This window comes from Plectropomus leopardus, chromosome 5 (genome assembly GCF_008729295.1).
Source record: "Plectropomus leopardus isolate mb chromosome 5, YSFRI_Pleo_2.0, whole genome shotgun sequence".
NCBI lineage: Eukaryota > Metazoa > Chordata > Actinopteri > Perciformes > Serranidae > Plectropomus > Plectropomus leopardus.
In genome coordinates, this window is record NC_056467.1 from 26,649,457 (window position 1) to 26,669,253 (window position 19,797).

General features: G+C 36.6%; 1 protein-coding gene across 2 annotated transcripts in view; it reads left to right on the forward strand.

Annotated features, from left to right (window-relative positions):
• The window catches only part of tiam1b (TIAM Rac1 associated GEF 1b), an 82,090-nt gene extending 64,618 nt beyond the window's left edge, over positions 1–17,472 (forward strand). For both annotated transcript variants that reach the window (XM_042487087.1, XM_042487088.1), the window contains exons 17-27: positions 10,409–10,477; positions 10,835–10,960; positions 11,069–11,177; positions 12,651–12,830; positions 12,931–13,049; positions 13,137–13,245; positions 13,345–13,403; positions 13,608–13,713; positions 13,846–13,933; positions 14,060–14,232; positions 16,322–17,472. In XM_042487087.1, coding sequence (XP_042343021.1) covers positions 10,409–10,477; positions 10,835–10,960; positions 11,069–11,177; positions 12,651–12,830; positions 12,931–13,049; positions 13,137–13,245; positions 13,345–13,403; positions 13,608–13,713; positions 13,846–13,933; positions 14,060–14,232; positions 16,322–16,860 — 1,677 coding nt within the window. In that variant the 3' untranslated portion in view covers positions 16,861–17,472. The remainder of the gene's footprint in view (positions 1–10,408; positions 10,478–10,834; positions 10,961–11,068; positions 11,178–12,650; positions 12,831–12,930; positions 13,050–13,136; positions 13,246–13,344; positions 13,404–13,607; positions 13,714–13,845; positions 13,934–14,059; positions 14,233–16,321) is intronic.
• Positions 17,473–19,797: the final 2,325 nt, after the last annotated feature.

Below are 19,797 nucleotides of genomic sequence, written 5' to 3' on the forward strand. Positions count from 1 at the left end.
GACTAAAAATGCCATACTATAGTATGGCAAAAATGTCAAAATATGACATGTCCAAAAAACTGCTGAAAACCACATTAAAACAACATAAAATAGCATGCAGAGACATGCCATAGCATAGGATGTTGCAAAAACTGCCAAAACACCATAAAATAGCATGTTGAAAAAAAAATGACTAAAAATGCCATACTATAGTATGGCAAAAAAATGTCAAAAAATATGACATGTCCAAAAAAAACTGCTGCTGAAAACCACATTAAAACAACAGAAAATAGCATGCAGAGACATGCCATAGCATAGGATGTTGCAAAAACTGGCCAAAAACACCATAAAATAGCATGTTGAAAAAATGACTAAAAATGCCATACTATAGTATGGCAAAAATGTCAAAATATGACATGTCCCAAAAAAACTGAAAACCACATAAAACAACATAAAATAGTATGCAGAAGACATGCCATAGCATAGGATGTTGCAAAAAAACTGCCAAAAACACCATAAAATAGCATGTTGAAAAAAATGACTAAAAATGCCATACTATAGTATGGCAAAAATGTCAAAAAATGACATGTCCAAAAAACTGCTGAAAACCACATTAAGCCACACAAAATAGTCATGTAGATACATGTCGCCATAGCATAGGATGTTGCAAAAATGGCCAAAAAACACCATAAAATAGCATGTTGAAAAAATGACAAAAAGGCATACTATAGTATGGCAAAAATGTCAAAAAATGACATGTCCAAAAAACTGCTGAAAAAACCACATTAAAAACAACAGAAAATAGTATGCAGAGACATGCCATAGCATAGGATATTGCAAAAAAAAACTGCAAAAAACACCATAAAATAGCATGTTGAAAAAATGACCAAAAATGCCATACTATAGTATGGCAAAAAATGTCAAAAATGACATGTCCAAAAAACAGCCGAAAAACCACATTAAACAACATAAAATAGTATGCAGAGACATGCATAGCTTAGGATGTTGCAAAAAATGCCAAAAAACACCATAAAAATAGCATGTTGAAAAAATGACAAAAATTCCATACTATAGTATGGCAAAAATGTCAAAAAATGACATGTCTAAAAAACTGCTGAAAACCACATTAAACAACAGAAAATAGCATGCAGAGACACATGCCATAGCATAGGATGTTGCAAAAAACTGGCCAAAAACACCATAAAATAGCATGTTGAAAAAATGACCTAAAAATGCCATACTATAGTATGGCAAAAATGTCAAAAAATGACATGTCCAAAAAAACTGCTGAAAAACCACATTAAAAACAACATAAAATAGTATGCAGAGACATGCCATAGCTTAGGATGTTGCAAAAACTGTCAAAAACACCATAAAATGCATGTTGAAAAAAATGACCAAAAATGCCATACTATAGTATGGCAAAAATGTCAAAAAATGACATGTCCAAAAAACTGCCGAAAAACACATTAAAACAACATAAAATAACATGCAGAGACATGCTATAGCTTAGGATGTTGCAAAAAATGCCCCAAAAACACCATAAAATAGCATGTTGAAAAAATGACTAAAAATGCCATACTATAGTATGGCAAAAATGTCAAAAAATTATGACATCCAAAAAAACTGCTGAAAACCACATTAAACAGCATAAAATAGCATGCAGAGACATGCCCATAGCATAGGATGTTGCAAAAACTGGCCAAAAACACCATAAAATAGCATGTTGAAAAAATGACTAAAAATGCCATACTATAGTATGGCAAAAATGTCAAAAAATTATGTGTCCAAAAAACTGCTGAAAACCACATTAAAACAACATAAAATAGCATGCAGAGACATGCCATAGCATAGGATGTTGCAAAAACTGGCCAGAAACACCATAAAATAGCATGTTGAAAAAATGACTAAAAATGCCATACTATAGTATGGCAAAAATGTCAAAAAATTATGTGTCCAAAAAACTGCTGAAAACCACATTAAACAACAGAAAATAGCATGCAGAGACATGCCATAGCATAGGATGTTGCAAAACTGGCCAGAAACACCATAAAATAGCATGTTGAAAAAATGACTAAAAATGCCATACTATAGTATGGCAAAAATGTCAAAAAATGACATGTCTAAAAAACTGCCGAAAACCACATTAAACAACATAAAATAGTATGCAGAGACATGCCATAGATTAAGATGTTGCAAAAACTGCCAAAAACACCATAAAAGCATGTTGAAAAAATGACTAAAAATGCCATACTATAGTATGGCAAAAAATGTCAAAAAATGACATGTCTAAAAAACTGCTGAAAACCACATTAAGCCACACAAAATGTCATGTAGATACATGCCATAGCATAGGATGTTGCAAAACTGGCCAGAAACACCATGAAATAGCATGTTGATAAAATGACTAAAAATTCCATACTATAGTATGGCAAAAATGTCAAAAAATGACATGTCCAAAAAACTGCCGAAAAACACATTAAACAACATAAAATAACATGCAGAGACATGCTATAGCTTAGGATGTTGCAAAAACTGCCCCAAACACCATAAAATAGCATGTTGAAAAATGACTAAAAATGCCATACTATAGTATGGCAAAAATGTCAAAAAATGACATGTCTAAAAAACTGCTGAAAACCACATTAAGCCACATAAAAAATGTCATGTAGATACATGTCATTGCATAGGATGTTGCAAAAATGGCCAAAAACACCATAAAATAGCATGTTGAGAAAATGACTAAAAATTCCATACTATAGTATGGCAAAAATGTCAAAAAATGACATGTCCAAAAAACTGCCGAAAAACACATTAAACAACATAAAATAACATGCAGAGACATGCCATAGCATAGGATATTGCAAAAACTGGCCAAAACACCATAAAATAGCATGTTGAAAAAATGACTAAAAATGCCATACTATAGTATGGCAAAAATGTCAAAAAATGACATATCCAAAAAACTGCCGAAAAACACATTAAACAACATAAAATAACATGCAGAGACATGCTGTAGCTTAGGATGTTGCAAAAAATGCCAAAAAACACCATAAAATAGCATGTTGAAAAAATGACCAAAAATGCCATACTATAGTATGGTAAAAATGTCAAAAAATGACATGTCCAAAAAACTGCCGAAAACCACATTAAACAACAGAAAATAGCATGAAGAGACATGCCATAGCTTAGGATGTTGCAAAACTGGCCAGAAACACCATAAAAATAGTATGTTGAAAAAAATGACTAAAAATGCCATACTATAGTATGGCAAAAATGTCAAAAAATGACATGTCTAAAAAACTGCCGAAAACCACATTAAACAACATAAAATAGTATGCAGAGACATGCCATAGCTTAGGATGTTGCAAAAACTGCCCCAAACACCATAAAATAGCATGTTGAAAAAATGACTAAAAATGCCATACTATAGTATGGCAAAAATGTCAAAAAATTGCATGTCTAAAAAACTGCTGAAAACCACATTAAACCACATACAATGTCATGTAGATACATGCCATTCAATAGGATGTTGCAAAAATGGCCAAAAACACCATAAAATAGCATGTTGAAAAAATGACTAAAATTTCATACTGTAGTATGGCAAAAATGTCAAAAAATGATGTGTGCAAAAAACTGCTGAAAACCACATTAAATCACATAAAATGTCATGTAGATACATGCCATAGCATAGGATGTTGCAAAACTGGCCAGAAAACACCATGAAAATAGCATGTTGATAAAATGACTAAAAATGCCATACTATAGTATGGCAAAAATGTCAAAAAATGACATGTCCAAAAAAAACTGCCGAAAAAACACATTAAACAACATAAAAATAACATGCAGAGACATGCTGTAGCTTAGGATGTTGCAAAAACTGCCCAAAAAACACCATAAAATAGCATGTTGATAAAATGACTAAAAATGCCATACTATAGTATGGCAAAAATGTCAAAAAATGACATGTCTAAAAAAACTGCTGAAAACCACATTAAGCCACACAAAATGTCATGTAGATACATGTCATTGCATAGGATGTTGCAAAAATGGCCAAAAACACCATAAAATAGCATGTTGATAAAATGACTAAAAATTCCATACTATAGTATGGCAAAAATGTCAAAAAATGACATGTCCAAAAAACTGCTGAAAAACACATTAAACACATAAAATAACATGCAGAGACATGCCATAGCATAGGATATTGCAAAAAACTGGCCAAAAACACCATAAAATAGCATGTTGAAAAAATGACTAAAAATGCCATACTATAGTATGGCAAAAAATGTCAAAAAATGACATGTCTAAAAAAAACTGCTGAAAACCACATTAAACAACATAAAATAGTATGCAGAGACATGCCATAGCTTAGGATGTTGCAAAAAATGCCCCAAACACCATAAAATAGCATGTTGAAAAATGACCAAAAATGCCATACTATAGTATGGTAAAAATGTCAAAAAAAAATGACATGTCCAAAAAACTGCCGAAAACCACATTAAACAATATAAAATAGCATGAAGAGACATGCCATAGCTTAGGATGTTGCAAAACTGGCCAGAAACACCATAAAATAGTATGTTGAAAAAATGACTAAAAATGCCATACTATAGTATGGCAAAAATGTCAAAAAATGACATGTCTAAAAAAACTGCCGAAAACCACATTAAACAACATAAAATAGTATGCAGAGACATGCCATAGCTTAGGATGTTGCAAAAACTGCCCCAAACACCATAAAATAGCATGTTGAAAAAATGACTAAAAATGCCATACTATAGTATGGCAAAAATGTCAAAAAATTGCATGTAAAAAACTGCTGAAAACCACATTAAAACCACATACAATGTCATGTAGATACATGCCATTCAATAGGATGTTGCAAAAATGGCCAAAAACACCATAAAATAGCATGTTGAAAAAATGACTAAAATTTCATACTGTAGTATGGCAAAAATGTCAAAAAATGATGTGTGCAAAAAACTGCTGAAAACCACATTAAATCACATAAAATGTCATGTAGATACATGCCATAGCATAGGATGTTGCAAAACTGGCCAGAAACACCATGAAATAGCATGTTGATAAAATGACTAAAAATGCCATACTATAGTATGGCAAAAATGTCAAAAAATGACATGTCCAAAAAACTGCCGAAAACCACATTAAACAACATAAAATAGTATGCAGAGACATGCCATAGTTTAAGATGTTGCAAAAACTGCCCCAAACACCATAAAATAGCATGTTGAAAAAATGACTAAAATGCCATACTATAGTATGGCAAAAATGTCAAAAAATTACATGTCTAAAAAACTGCTGAAAACCACATTAAGCCACACAAAATGTCATGTAGATACATGTCATTGCATAGGATGTTGCAAAAATGGCCCAAAACACCATAAAATAGCATGTTGAAAAAATGACTAAAATGTCATACTGTAGTATGGCAAAAATGTCAAAAAATGACACATCCAAAAAACTGCCGAAAAACACATTAAACAACATAAAATAACATGCAGAGACATGCTGTAGCTTAGGATGTTGCAAAAAATGCCCCAAACACCATAAAATAGCATGTTGATAAAATGACCAAAAATGCCATACTATAGTATGGCAAAAATGTCAAAAAATGACATGTCTAAAAAACTGCTGAAAACCACATTAAACAACAGAAAATAGTATGCAGAGACATGCCATAGCTTAGGATATTGCAAAAACTGCCCCAAAAACACCATAAAATAGCATGTTGATAAAATGACCAAAAATGCCATACTATAGTATGGCAAAAATGTCAAAAAATGACATATCCAAAAAACTGCCGAAAACCACATTAAACAACATAAAATAGTATGCAGAGACATGCTATAGCATAGGATGTTGCAAAAATGGCTAAAAACACCATGAAATAGCATGTTGAAAAAGATACCAAAAAAACACTTAAAATGACATAATATTGGTTATCAAATTACGTGATCATATAGAGTTGAAAAAAATGCCAATAACATGTCAATAGCATGTCGAAAAAATGGTTTAAAACCACATAGTATAGCATGTCGAAAAGAGTCAAATTTTGACATGCTGTGGACGTCTTGTGGAAACACATCAAAGTATGCTAAATCGAAGACAAAAAAAAACCTGCAAAAAAACTTCACAATATAATGTCCAAAAATGGCTGAAAACAGCATAGTACATAGTAGGTCGAAAAATTTCAAATTTTGACATGTCGAAAAAATTCCCAAAAACCACATAATATAGCTTGTCGAAGTACGTCATAGTGTACTAAGTTGAAAAAAAATGCCAATGACATCATAATTTAGCATGTCGCAAAATTGGCTCAAAACTATATGGTATAGTATGTCAAAAAACATGAAATTTAGACATGTCAAAAAAACCTAAAAATGACATAATATAGCTTGACGAAGTATGTCATAGTACATTAAGTAAAAAAAAAAAAATGCCAGTAACATCATAATTTAGCATGTCGAAAAATGGTGGTGCAAAATGACATAGTATGTCAAAGTTTCAAATTTTGACATGTCGAAAATATACCCAAAAACGACATAATATACATAGCTTGTCGAAATATGTCATAGTATACTGAGTCGGAAAAAATGCCAATAACATAATTTAGCATGTCAAAAAATGGTGCAAAACCACATAGTAAAGTATGTCGAAAAATGTCAAATTATGACGTTGAAAACATACCCAAAAACAACATAATATAGTTTGTCGAAGTATGTCACAGTGTATAAGCCAAAAAAATTCCAATAACATCATAATTTAGCATGTTGCAAAACTGGCTCAAAACTACATGGTATAGTAAGACGAGAAACATGAAATTTAGACATGTCAAAAAAACACCCAAAAGTGACATAATATAGCTTGTTAAATTACTTCTTAGTACATTAAGTCGAAAAAATGTCAATACCATCATAAATTTGCATGTCGAACAAACATCTAAAAAGGACAAAGGTTGTCGAGACACATCTTAGTGTACTATGATGAAAGAAATCCTCAAAACATCATAATATAGCATGTCGGAAAAACATCAATCAGAATCAGAATCTGGTTTTATTGCCAAGTACATTTACATATACAAGGAATATAACTAGGTGCTTTTGTGCAAAACAATTAACATAAAGGAAGAATGAAAATATTGAACTACATAGTATAAAACATAAGATAAAGAATAAAAGATATCGAGGCAATTTAAAAATATAAAATGACGAAAATAGAATAAAAGAACACAAAATGTATATACAAAAGGTACAATAGAGGGATTGTATAGTTGTGTAGAAGTTGGAGTTACAGTGCAAATATATCAGTCTAAATAAATAAATTAACCTACAGTGTGCAGTATAAACAGAGAAAGTGCATTCCAGTGTGCGTTAATGTAACACATAAAAACTTATATAGCCGAACATTAATATGATGTTTTCAGACGCTGGGGCTGGGTGAGAGTCTGTGTCGTGGGGGGAGGGGGTTATGTTAGTGACAGCAGTGGGGAAGAAACTGTTCTTGAGCCGTGAGGTTTTGGTTCTGATGGACTACGGCCGTTTGCCAGAGGGGAGGGTCTCGAAAAGTCTGTGTCCAGGATGAGAGGGATCGGCCACAATGTGGGGATGATACGCTGCAGACTGTTCTTGTTCCTCGCCGTGGCTGCATCGTAACAGACTGTGATGGAGGAGATGAGGATGGACTCGATGATGGTGGCATAGAAGTTCACCATCATTGTCTTTGGCAGGTTAAATTTTTCTTGAGCTACCACAGGAAGTACAGCCTCTGCTGTGATTTCTTCATGAGGGAGCTGATGTTCAGCTCCCACTCGAGGTCCTGGGTGATGATGGTTTCCCAGGAAGCAGAAAGACTCCACAGTGGAAACTGGGACCGGATGTCAAATTTTGACATCTTGGAAAAACACCTAAAACAACAAGTCATAGTGTACTAAATCGAAAAAAAAAAAAAACAAACAAAAAAAAACAGCGAAAAATGTCATAATATAGCATGTCGAATAACGTCAAATTTTGACATGTCGAACAGACACCTAAAAACGACATAATATAGCTTATCGAAGTACATCATCATCGTATACTAAGCCGAAAAACATGCCAATGACATCACAATTTTGCATGTCGAAAAAACATCTAGAAACGTCAAAGATGGTCGAGAAACGTCTTAGTATACTGTGCCGAAAGAAATCCAAAAAACATCATAATATAGCATGTTGAAAAAATGGCTCAAAACGACACAGTATAGTATGTCAAAAAACATCAATCAGAATCAGAATCTGGTTTTTCTGCCAAGTACATTTACATATACAAGGAATTTGACTAGGTGTTTTGGTGCAAAACAGTTCACATAAAGGAAGAATAAAAATATTGAATTACATAGTATAAGACATAAGATAAAAATATCAAGGCAATTCAAAAATATAAAAACGACAAAAATAGAATATAAAGAACAAAAAAAATGTATGTACAAAAGATCCAACGAGAGATTGTAAACAGTTACAGTGCAAATGTCTGTCTAAATAAAAACATTAACCTAGCGTTAACCTACCAGCGTAGGTTACCTAACATTGAGGATCCTATTGAGGGGAGGGTCTCGAAAAGTCCATGTCCAGGGTGAAAGGGTTCGGCCACAATTTTACCTGCACGCCTCAGGGCCCTGGAGGTGTACAGGTCATGGAGAGATGGCAGGTGGCAGCCAATCACCCTCTCTACCAGACTGTGATGGAGGAGATGAAGATGGACTTGATGATGGCGGCATAGAAGTGCACTGTCATTGTCTTTGGCAGGTTGAATTTCTTCAGATGCTGCAGTTAGTACATCCTCTGCTGTGCTCTCTTGATGAGGGAGCTGATGTTCAACTCCCACTTGAAGTCACTTGAAGTGATGATGGTCCCCAGATAAGCGTTAAGTCTCCACAGTGGAAAATGGGGAGTCACAGAGGGTGATGGGGGCGGGGGCGGGGATGACAACGATCCTTGGTCAGTGAACTTGAGGAGTTTGTCGGACTAGTGACTTGAGGTGCAGCTGTTCATGTGCAGGGAGAAGAGGAGAGGAGAAAGAACGCAGCCTTGAGGGGAGCTGGTGCTGATGGTTTTTCTGTCAGAAATGCTTTCCCAGGTTCACCTGCTGCAACCTGTAAGACAGGAAGTCTGTAATCCACCTGCAAATGAAGACATACTATGTTGTAATTTTTTTAAATGATTTTTGAAGACACACAATGCTATGACATTTTGCCATGATTTTGGATCACATACTGTACTATGACGTTTTTTTTCATGATTTTGGATGACATACTATACTATGACGATTTGTGTTGATTTCGGATGACACTATAGTACGACACTTTTTTAAAGATTGTGAAAGACATACATTTTTACACAACATTTTTTTTTCATGATTTTGGACAACATGCTATACTGTGATATTTCTTCGGGATTTTGGATGACATACTATAGAATGACAGTTTTGTGATGATTTTGGAAGAAAAACTACACTATAATGTTTTTTCATGATTCTGGACAACATACTATACAATGTAATTTTTTCGGGATTTTGGACGACATACTGTACTATAAATTTTTTTCATGATTTTGGACCACATACTGTTCTATGACATTTTTTCATGATCTTGGACGGCATACTGTACTATGACTATTGTGTGCTATTTTGGATGAACTACTAGACTGAGTTTTTTTATGGCACTCTGAATGAAATAGTATACTTTGCCCTTTTATGCTATTTTGGACAGCATACTACAGTATGACTTTCACACAATTTTGAAAGACATATTATGACTTTTTCATGCAATCTTGGATGACATACTACACTATGACTTTTTTATGCTTTTTTGGACGACATATGACCTCTTTATGCTATTTTGGACGACATACATACTATGAGTTATTTATTCTATTTTCAATTACATACTATACTGTGACTACAGTGTGCTGTTTTGGCTATACTATGAGTTTTTTCATGCCACTTTGAATGACTTAGTATACTTTGCCTTTTTATGCTACTTTGGACAACATTCTACAGTATGACTTTTCATGCCATTTTGGACGATATACTATAAAGAAGCCTGAATTGTATATGTTTTGAGACATCTAGACTAAGTTTAAGACAGTTCCAAATATAAATATTACAGTGCAGTTTTTTCTTAGGGTAGCCATCTTAGAGAGGTTAAATGATCTGTCCTGTTCATTTTTGGCTGAGCTTCTAAATGATCTCATAGGTCTCCTACAGTTTATTAGTGACAGCCATTTACTGTATTTAATTGATTTCCATAGCTCCTCTCACATTGATCTTGGAGGCACTGTCAGACTATCACAGCAACTTAATCACTGTTTTGTTGTGAGGATTTTTTTTGACTTATGTGAAGCTTTGTCAAACATAATTCACTCGTCTTGCAGGATCTCAACTGTCTCATCGGAAGATATTTAACCCCACTGCAGAAAGAGACCTTCCTCACACAGGATGAGGTATGTCTAATGTTCCTTGTGAGCCTTTGAAGTATGGTTGGCTTTTCAAATGCCAACTCTGTTTAAATGTTCCAAGAACAGTGGGTTGCATAATCATGTGAAGGGTAGCTGTGTGCAAGGACAAGAGTGGTAAATGATGACAGAGGGGGAGGTTTGCTGTGTCAAGAGATGTTTTACATGCACTTGCATTTATGAAATGTATTTGGTTGTTTAATGTTTTCAGCATTTCCATGCTCTAATTGTAGCAAGAACTTATATTGGATAAATGAGGTGAAGATATTGAGAAATATTACAGAACACACCCTGTAACATGAGAAGGATTTGTTTTTACTTTGCTCAAATGCTCTTTTCCTCCAGCTGGATGTACTGTTTGGGAACTTGCCTGAAATGGTGGAGTTCCAGGTTGAGTTTCTCAAGACCCTTGAAGATGGGACAAGACTGGTTCCAGACCTAGAGAAATTGGAAAGAGTTGATCAATTTAAGGTATATTCTTTGAGTAACATATACCAAAAATATCATCATAAAGCATTTAAAAGGCCATAAAGTCTTTTATAACTACTGGTTTGGTAACTTCTCTTTCCTTTTTCACAGAAAATCCTCTTCTCTCTGGGAGGCTCTTTCCTGTACTATGCAGACCGTTTTAAAATCTACAGTGCTTTCTGTGCCAGTCACACCAAAGTCCCTAAGGTCCTCGTAAAGGGTGAGTAAATGTGCTCTTGGGATGAAATTCCTTCTTGGCTCAAAGGAGAGGATGTATTTATCCATCAACCATCTGCCATATCCTGCTAGGCTCAATAAATCTGCTCTGCAGAGTTGTCAGGCAGTCAGTTGTCCATTTGACCTCTGCATACTTTCAAGCTGGTAGCTCCCCGGGCTAAAAAGCCCTGCAACATTGTGTGGTATATACTGAGCAGTGTTTAACAGTGTGTCCTTTAGCTAGCACACCCACTCCCCATTACACTTATGTGGCCAGCTCTGTTGGCTTTATTTACATTCAATGAGTCAACTATTTATTGGCCATACTGACTTCACGTTTTAAGGCAGTTAACAGAATATTCCTGTCCACTCGTGTTTGCCTGCTTTTAGAAAAATGATTTGTCTACCAAAAGCCATCCCCTTCAGGACTTTGCAGGCTGTTTTTTGGGTTGTTGCAGCCTGAAATGCTTGATTTCATGGCAGCTTTTCTGAAAATGTTTAATGCATGTTTTGATGTTTTAGGTCAGGGGTCAGCAACGCATACAGTCAAACTAGTCTATCAATATTATTAATGGGTCTATATGAGCATTCATTAATATGTTTAACCACTATTTATTATTTTTGTTACATTAACTTTGCAGTGTTGGTGGTAAAAATTAAAAGATCTATCCATGCACTATTATTATTATGTATATGCACTATTAACGTCTCCATTTTCCTCTGAGACTTCTCCTATCTTGGATTTGGAATCCATTGACAGTCAAGGTTTTTTGATTCAAGACCGCCCACCACTTTTGAAATTTGGCAAAATTTAGCAGAAAAGGCACCAAGGCCACAGAAAATGATGCAATTTTTTAGTTAATGAAATGCATTTTCATATTCTGTGTACAGGCTACAAATTTTTGCAGTTGAAAAATTGAATGAAAATCTTTAAAAAATAATTGTCATTCATTTCCATATAAATTTTAGTCAGAGACACAGGAGCCACTGGAGAGGGGCTAAAGAGCCGCATGTGGCTCTAGAGCCACACATTGCCTACCCCTGTTCCAGGTGTTTGTGAGAGAGAAAGGCTGAGCAAGACTGTACATGTCTCAAATAGTCACAGTTGTAGTGATTTGACAGAATTGAAGGGCATGCAGAATTTAAAGGGATTGGCTGAATTTGCATTTAATGTTGTGAACACAACATCCTGGAGGGACTTGAAAAGCATGGAACAGGTCAGTTCTTTTGACTTGGATAAAGGTAATTTCTAATGCAAGTCAAAAGACTAACTGGGTCTGAGTTTGCACAAGATCAACATGTTAATGCCACAGTAACTTGTGTAATACCTGCCAGCTATGGCAAACAACTGAATTCATTTTCATTAAACACTAAAGACTAAAATTATCTGTATGTAAAAATCAATTTTGGAAAGGATTAAAAAAATGGATGACATGTCTTGAGGTGTTGCAAAAGCATTCTTTATTTGTCGTTCTAGCCAAAACCGATCAGGATTTCAAGGCCTTCCTTGATGAGCGTAACCCCAAGCAGCAGCACTCTTCCACCCTGGAGTCGTACCTGATCAAACCCATCCAGAGGGTGCTGAAGTATCCCCTCCTGCTGAAGGAGCTCTACTCGCTCACAGACCCAGACAGTGAGGAGCATTACCACCTAGATGGTAAGACCTGAACAGGAGATTAAATAATTTTGACAGGGGAGAACGTGGGTTAACACATAATGTCACAACAACACAACACATATTTTGTGCTTGTCTGCAGTTGCAATGAAAGCCATGAACAAAGTTGCCAGCCACATCAATGAGATGCAGAAGATCCATGAGGAGTTTGGAGCAGTGTTCGATCTGCTCATCACTGAGCAGAGTGGTGAAAAGAAAGAGGTAGATTGGACTTCAGTGGCTTGGCTCTGTTCTGTCATCTTAAGAATATGTGTGGAGTGATTGTTGATGTTTTGTTGCTTTTGCCAGGTGGCTGATCTCTCCATGGGTGACTTGCTGCTACACACCAGTGTGACATGGATCAACCCCCCTGCATCCTTAGGAAAATGGAAGAAAGAGCCCCAGATGGCTATATTTGGTATGTCAGGGATGAGTTTTCTCCTTGATTATGTAATGAGTAGGCCAAAGTCATCTGAACCTTTGACTAATAACTGGTGTTTTTTCCCATTTATTTTAGTATTCAAAACGGCAGTGGTCTTTGTATGCAAAGATGGATCCAAACAGAAAAAGAAAATGGTACGTTTCACACAATCAGTAAGCCATCAGTAACACCAAAGCCCATTTAAAATATAACCTACTCTGTAACGCATTGTAAATTCACTGCCCATGTGCCACTTTCAGAATCAGCACAGTGGGTCATTTGAAAAACAGCCTTGAAGCTGATTAGAATTAGATGCAGCTCACTTCATATGAAACATTTTTTTCTGTGAATGATTGCAGGGTGGATCCCATCGAGTCACTGTATCTTCAGAAGAAAAAGACCCCTTCCGATATCGTCACATGATCCCAACTGACGCCCTTCAAGTCAGATCCTTGGCCAATGCAGGTAGATAACTTAAAGAAAAATGTACAATACTGACTTGAAATATATATTATTCTAAGTTCAGAAATTAATAAGAAAATATCACCAGATTGCTCTGTACAAATGATCACACATGTATGTTGATTACTTCCTCAGATGGAGAGGGCTCAGCTGTGTGTGAGATTGTCCACACAAAGTCGGAGTCAGAGGGACGGCCAGAGAGGACATTCCAGCTGTGCTGTAGGTGAGGATCTCTTCTAATGGCGGCTCAATTCCTCAAGAGATTGAACCTTGTGTGCCACTGATACAGTCCTGTCTCCTGCTATCTACTGAGTGGCAAACTGATAATGTGCCCTTCTATCTCCCTCAGCTCTCCAGAGAATAGAAAAGACTTTCTGAAGACAGTCCATTCCATCTTGAGGGAAAAGCACCGTCGGCAGCTCCTAAAGACAGAGAGTTTACCCCTCAACCAGCAGTATGTGCCCTTTGGAGGAAAGCGTCTCTGTGCCCTGAAGGGAGCCCGTCCCGCTATAAATAGAGCAGGTAAATGCCATCCTGTGGCTGCATTCTCCTTACAGTTCCCAGTGCCCCAGTTTTGAGACAGAGGTATGGTGAGGGAGAATAAGGCAGAGGTAGGGAGGGTAAGGGTAAAGGAGAATGAGGCTGAATGAGGGTGAATCAAACAAGGGGAAGGTGAGGGGGAGTGAGGACAAAGGAGGAAGGGGTGGAGTGGGGGTACAGGGGAGGTAGAGCTATAGTAGGCTGAGGGGGGGGGTCAGCCCTTGGTAGAGGTAAGTAAAAGGGAGAGAGGGAAGGTCAGCTATAGTAAGAGGGAGGTAGAGGTAGAATGAGGGTGGACAGACAGAGGTAGAGGGCAGGAAGTAAGGTTGGGACAGAGGTGCAGGGATGGGTGGAGCGAGGGAGAATGAGGTAGAGTGAAACAAAGAGCGAGGGAAGGTGAAGTACAGGCCGTTGAGGCAGAGCTCAATTCAGCATTTTGGACTGTCTCTGGAATGAATGGAAGAATGTGTAGTGGGGGAAATCTATGATATAATTATAACAATAAATACAAATAAATGTGCTGTGAAAATTGGCAGCATGGAAACAGATTCCCTCCCCTGAAAGCAAAGGGGTTAAACAAGGGTGCAGTCTCAGACCTGGGCCCTGACAATGATTCTGGTCAAGAGTAATATCATGGTCTTGCAGAGACGACCCAGGTGTCAGGGAAACCCCAACAGGTTCCTACGGGGCTCCAGTAACACAGGACACACAACGCTACGCATATTCAGGACTAAAATGACCTCAAAAGAAAATTCCAATCTGGCTGTTAATATACTCAGTGCCAAGGAAAGAAGAGCTTTTATGCTGTAAAAATGTCCAAACATACAGTGGAGAAAATAAGTATTCAAGACATCAACATTTTTTTCATTAAACTTACGTCCAATGCAGCTATTAGCATGAAATTTAGACCAGACTTCACTTTATATCCATAAAACTATGCAGATAAAAAAAAATCATGAGGCTCCACCACAAAGTATTAAATAGAATTCAGTTAGCGTGTGTCATTCTACTTAAAAACTTTTTTAATAGCAAAGTCTGGTCTTAATATCATTCAAATAGCTGAATTGGAAATAAGTTAAATGAAAAAAAATGTTGACAAGTTAAATATTTATTGCTCCCACTGTAGAATCTGACTCAAAATAATCAAATCTATAATCAAACCAACTTAACTGTATGGTAGTAAAGTGTGGAATCAAGACTTGATCGAAGCTCTACACAATGAGATTTGCAACAGTATACTCAGAGTCAACAAGCACACCCCTGACAATGGACTGGGCTACACTAGGCCAGCTTCCCTATTTAATTAGGATACAAAAAAAGAGAAATCAAATCTACAATCAACTAAAAAAAAAAGTGATGCAAACTCCTACCATTATGAAGCTTCTTTGCCAAAAGGACAACATAGAGAAGTCGAATCAGCCAGTTGGTCCTGAGGCTTACCTCATCTAACAGCACAACACCTCAGAACAGCCCAGCAAAATTATAGATAAAGAAAAAGAAAACTAGATCAACTGTTGGACTTCTATCTCAAAAACTCAAAACAAACGTAATGCATTTCATCTCCAATCAGATAGCACATGATGATAAACCATCTGCCACTTGTGACAGATCAGAAACTGAGAAAGAGATAAACTATGTATAGACTCAGTCATCACAGCCTGGCCATAGAGACTAGCTGACACAGGTATACCTGACTGCCGAAGGAGACATGCTGTGTCAGATTCGTCCACAAAGGGAGGTGGAGACAGAGAAACATTTGCTGTTACAATGTAGCACATTTTAAGACTTAAGAACCAAGTTCTCATAAAAATTTAATTTAAACAATAAGATTTTGATACACCCTATTACCAGAGGAGATAACAGTCTTAATGCCATAGGAGCAGAAAATTATGCCAATGCATGTACGAGCCTAGGAGACAACCAACGCATCAACAAATAACAGCAACAGTTCATCTCCTCACAGGTCAATTACTACTACTAATGTTTTGTTAAAGCATTGCAAAGCCATTCCCTAAAGTGTTAAATACTAGAAAATACTAAATTAAGCTTTTGATGTCCTGTTTTTCTGCAGTGTCTGCACCAACTAGGACACTTGGCAGGAGGAAGTTGGTCCGCAACCGTTTCACTATAGACACCGACATCGTTTTTGATGGCGAGGCTGAACAGGACCTCGCTTCACCACAGGAACCCGACACAAATCGGCTGCAGCAGGACGACAAACCAGATCAGCTGCAACAGTCTGAGTTAGGAGGTGACACAGACCGCTGGGTGGAAGAACAGTTTGATCTTGAAGAATATGAGGACCAGGAAGAAGTTAAGGAGACAGACATCCTTAGTGATGAGGATGACGAGTTCTGCCAGACACCAAGAGCTTCATCCGACCTGGAGGCCCCTATCATGGCTTTGTCCTTGGAAAGTGAAGAAACTGAGGAAACCAAGAGCCTTAAGTCCCCAAAGGCCAGTGGGACACCTGATGATGTAAAGTTGCCTGACACAGAGAAGCAGAACGCAGTGATCGACAACAACGAGGAGGATCAAAAGCAAACAGAGAATGATGAGATTTGGGTTAGAAGGCAGCAGTCAGATTTGTCCCTAGACTGTGGCACATAAAAGCTAAGGAGGTCAGGCAGACTGCCTTAATAAATGGGCTCCAGAAAGATTAGACATCAGTCTTCACAAACAATGCATGGGCATTGACGTATATCACACAGCTAGTAAAAGATATATCCTTCCTAACCTTACTTTTGCTGAATGCTTATTGTACAGGTAAGACCATCAGTGAAGCAATACAGGAATCCAGAATGGGGGAGCTTTATCCCAAATCAAATGCTGTTACATAGAAGTCAAGTGTAAGCTTTGAGAGATGAACTAATGGTACAATCATGGAATCTAATCAGTTGCTTTGATTGGCATGGTTTGCACATTTAGGCAGCATTCTATAGTCCTGCCTGCTGTTGCCAAATTTGGGTATTGTGAGAACATTATTTGTTTTGTCTTTGTGACTCAGATATTATCATAGTTAAGGGCTGTATATTATTTGTCCTTAAATAGAATAATTGCAAAGGACAGTCTTGTCTTGCATAGTTTACTGTACTTGTACATTTTCACATGAATATACACTGACATGTTTTTGGAACATATTTCTTGGATATGTAAAACATATGATTTGATCTCTTGTTCCACAGACTTAAAGCTATCTTTATATCCTGGAAAATATTTTGTTTGTTTTCTCGTTACATTTAATAGTGGAATTATGTAACAAACCCTATGTCACAGAGGCTAGGGTTTTTTAAATTTAGTTTTAACTTAACATAATCCTGTTTGACTTGAATTTGCTGTTTCATATTTTTGTTCTACTGTGAAAACAATTTCTTGTATTTTTCCTTTTTGCTCTTCAGTATTGCCATTTAAACAATATTTGATGTTACATTTCATTCTTAACACATAACGTGCACACTCTGTTGTAGAGAATTGCACATTGGTTGTTTTAAAATGTCCTTTGTGTTCAAAAGATTGTTCACTGGTTATGGATCACAAAGCAATGTTTTTTTTATTTATTCATATGTAAATTAATTTTGTTAGCCAAAATAGGTCATCTTTTTTTTCACAAAGAAAGTCCAAATTTGCTCAAGCAATCAAGGGGAAGACTTGCAGTATGTCTGAACAGTGAAAGAAGTCATACTTGTAAACAACTCATTGTGCTACTAAGACTGCATTTTTATTACTGTGTGTATATAGAAAAATGTATTGATATCATAATAAATACAGTTGTTTCATACTTATAATTCAAAGTACCTCTCTGTAGTGATTCACCGATTCCTGTGGTTTTACTCAACAGTCTAACTCATTCCCTGCAGCTCTGCAGATATCATTCCTGCACAACATTTTTGTGATGTGAGGAAAAACACATAAAAGCACAATGTGCTCAGACATGCCCGTGAACGGCAGAACTAAGCAGCTAATCGATGCTCCCCTACCTCAGAGCAACCCAAAAAGACAGACTGAAATTCCAGAATAAAAGGGGGAAACTAAAAACTGAACCTTTAGAAGACGATAAGAGGCACTTTGGGTGTTTGCAAGCCATAACCAATGAGGTGTTGGTGAATGATGGTGAGGGAGCTAAAACCCTTATTATCAGAAAAAGGATAAAGCAATGTCTGTAGTCAGTGTGCTGTTTTTACTTCAGACTAATCCTCTGAAAAATGCTAACAGACTGAAAAGTATAATTATCTTGAGAATTGTGAGAGCCATGAATATGCAGATTAAACAAAATAAATTGGATGGAATAAGAAAATGAGAAGCAGACATTTTTTTCTATCCCTGGTCTAATCAATAAACTGATTAAGAAGTACTCTTGTGGCACAACCATAAATTCCTTACATGGATAGACAAAATAACACAATACAATAGAAAACCAAGCCAAGCCCATGGAGCTTCATTCCATTCCTCTCATCACATCTGAGTACTTTTTTTTTTTTTTTGTGCAAAGCAACTAATTTACCTTGTTAAGTGTGCTCCAGTGAGTGTGTGCAAGGGTCTGCTTATGATTTACTCTTTTATCATGGCTCTATATCTTTGTCTGGCAAATGTCATCATGAGTTTTGAGATGAAATTCAGCTTAAAATGTCACAAACTCTGCAAAAGCACGGTGACAAAGGGAACGGTATCCAAAAATCATGAAGCCAATCTTAAAAAAACTGAATCTGCAAAGATGAACAGTGGTCACAAGTAGACCCTCACCAGCACTGACTGAGAGACACTCAACAGAAACTAGGCAATTTGCTCCACAGCCCTACAAAAATCAACTTAAATCCAGATCCTTGACAATTTCAACAAAACTTTGACACTAAGAGCTTCACCAAATTGATATTTACTGGAGGGCTATTGTGTAGTAAAGTGCTTTTTTTCTATTGTCCATACCCTTCAGTTGTTTGAAGTTACTGGACAGTTGAGCAGTAGATGGAGAAGGGGGACACCACATTACCACAAGGGGTACAAATAGGGCTCAGCACCAATTTTAAACAAAAAACTCTGTTGTACATTTTCACTATTAATCACAGGTATGTATGAAAAGGACAGAGAAAATAATAACAAAACATCTCATCACTTGTATTCTTCTAATTGAAAGACTGTTTTAGGCAAGTGCAAAGGATGAGACAGTATGAATGATGCTTGTTTTCTTAAAGACTCATACAGAAGTAATCCCTCATCACTTATTACCCACTAGAACCATGGCGGCACAATTATCTGCAGAGACTCTGTCCTCTGGCTGTATTTTCTTATTTGCCCCTTACTTTCTGTGCTTGGAACATTTGTGGGCATGTTACCCCAACAGCACTAGGGTTAGGTCAGGGCTTAATAAAAAAAAAAACAGTTGCCAGACAGTAAGCAGCAGACACTGGAAAGGCACAGAGCCGAAAAACACAAATATAGTGAGGTGAAACACCAAACACAAGTGAATCTGGGTTGGCTTTTACTTCCTCCTCCACCGGCGAGCATGTTTACAATCAGGAACCAACAATCCTGCAACATCTAGCTTTGGACATG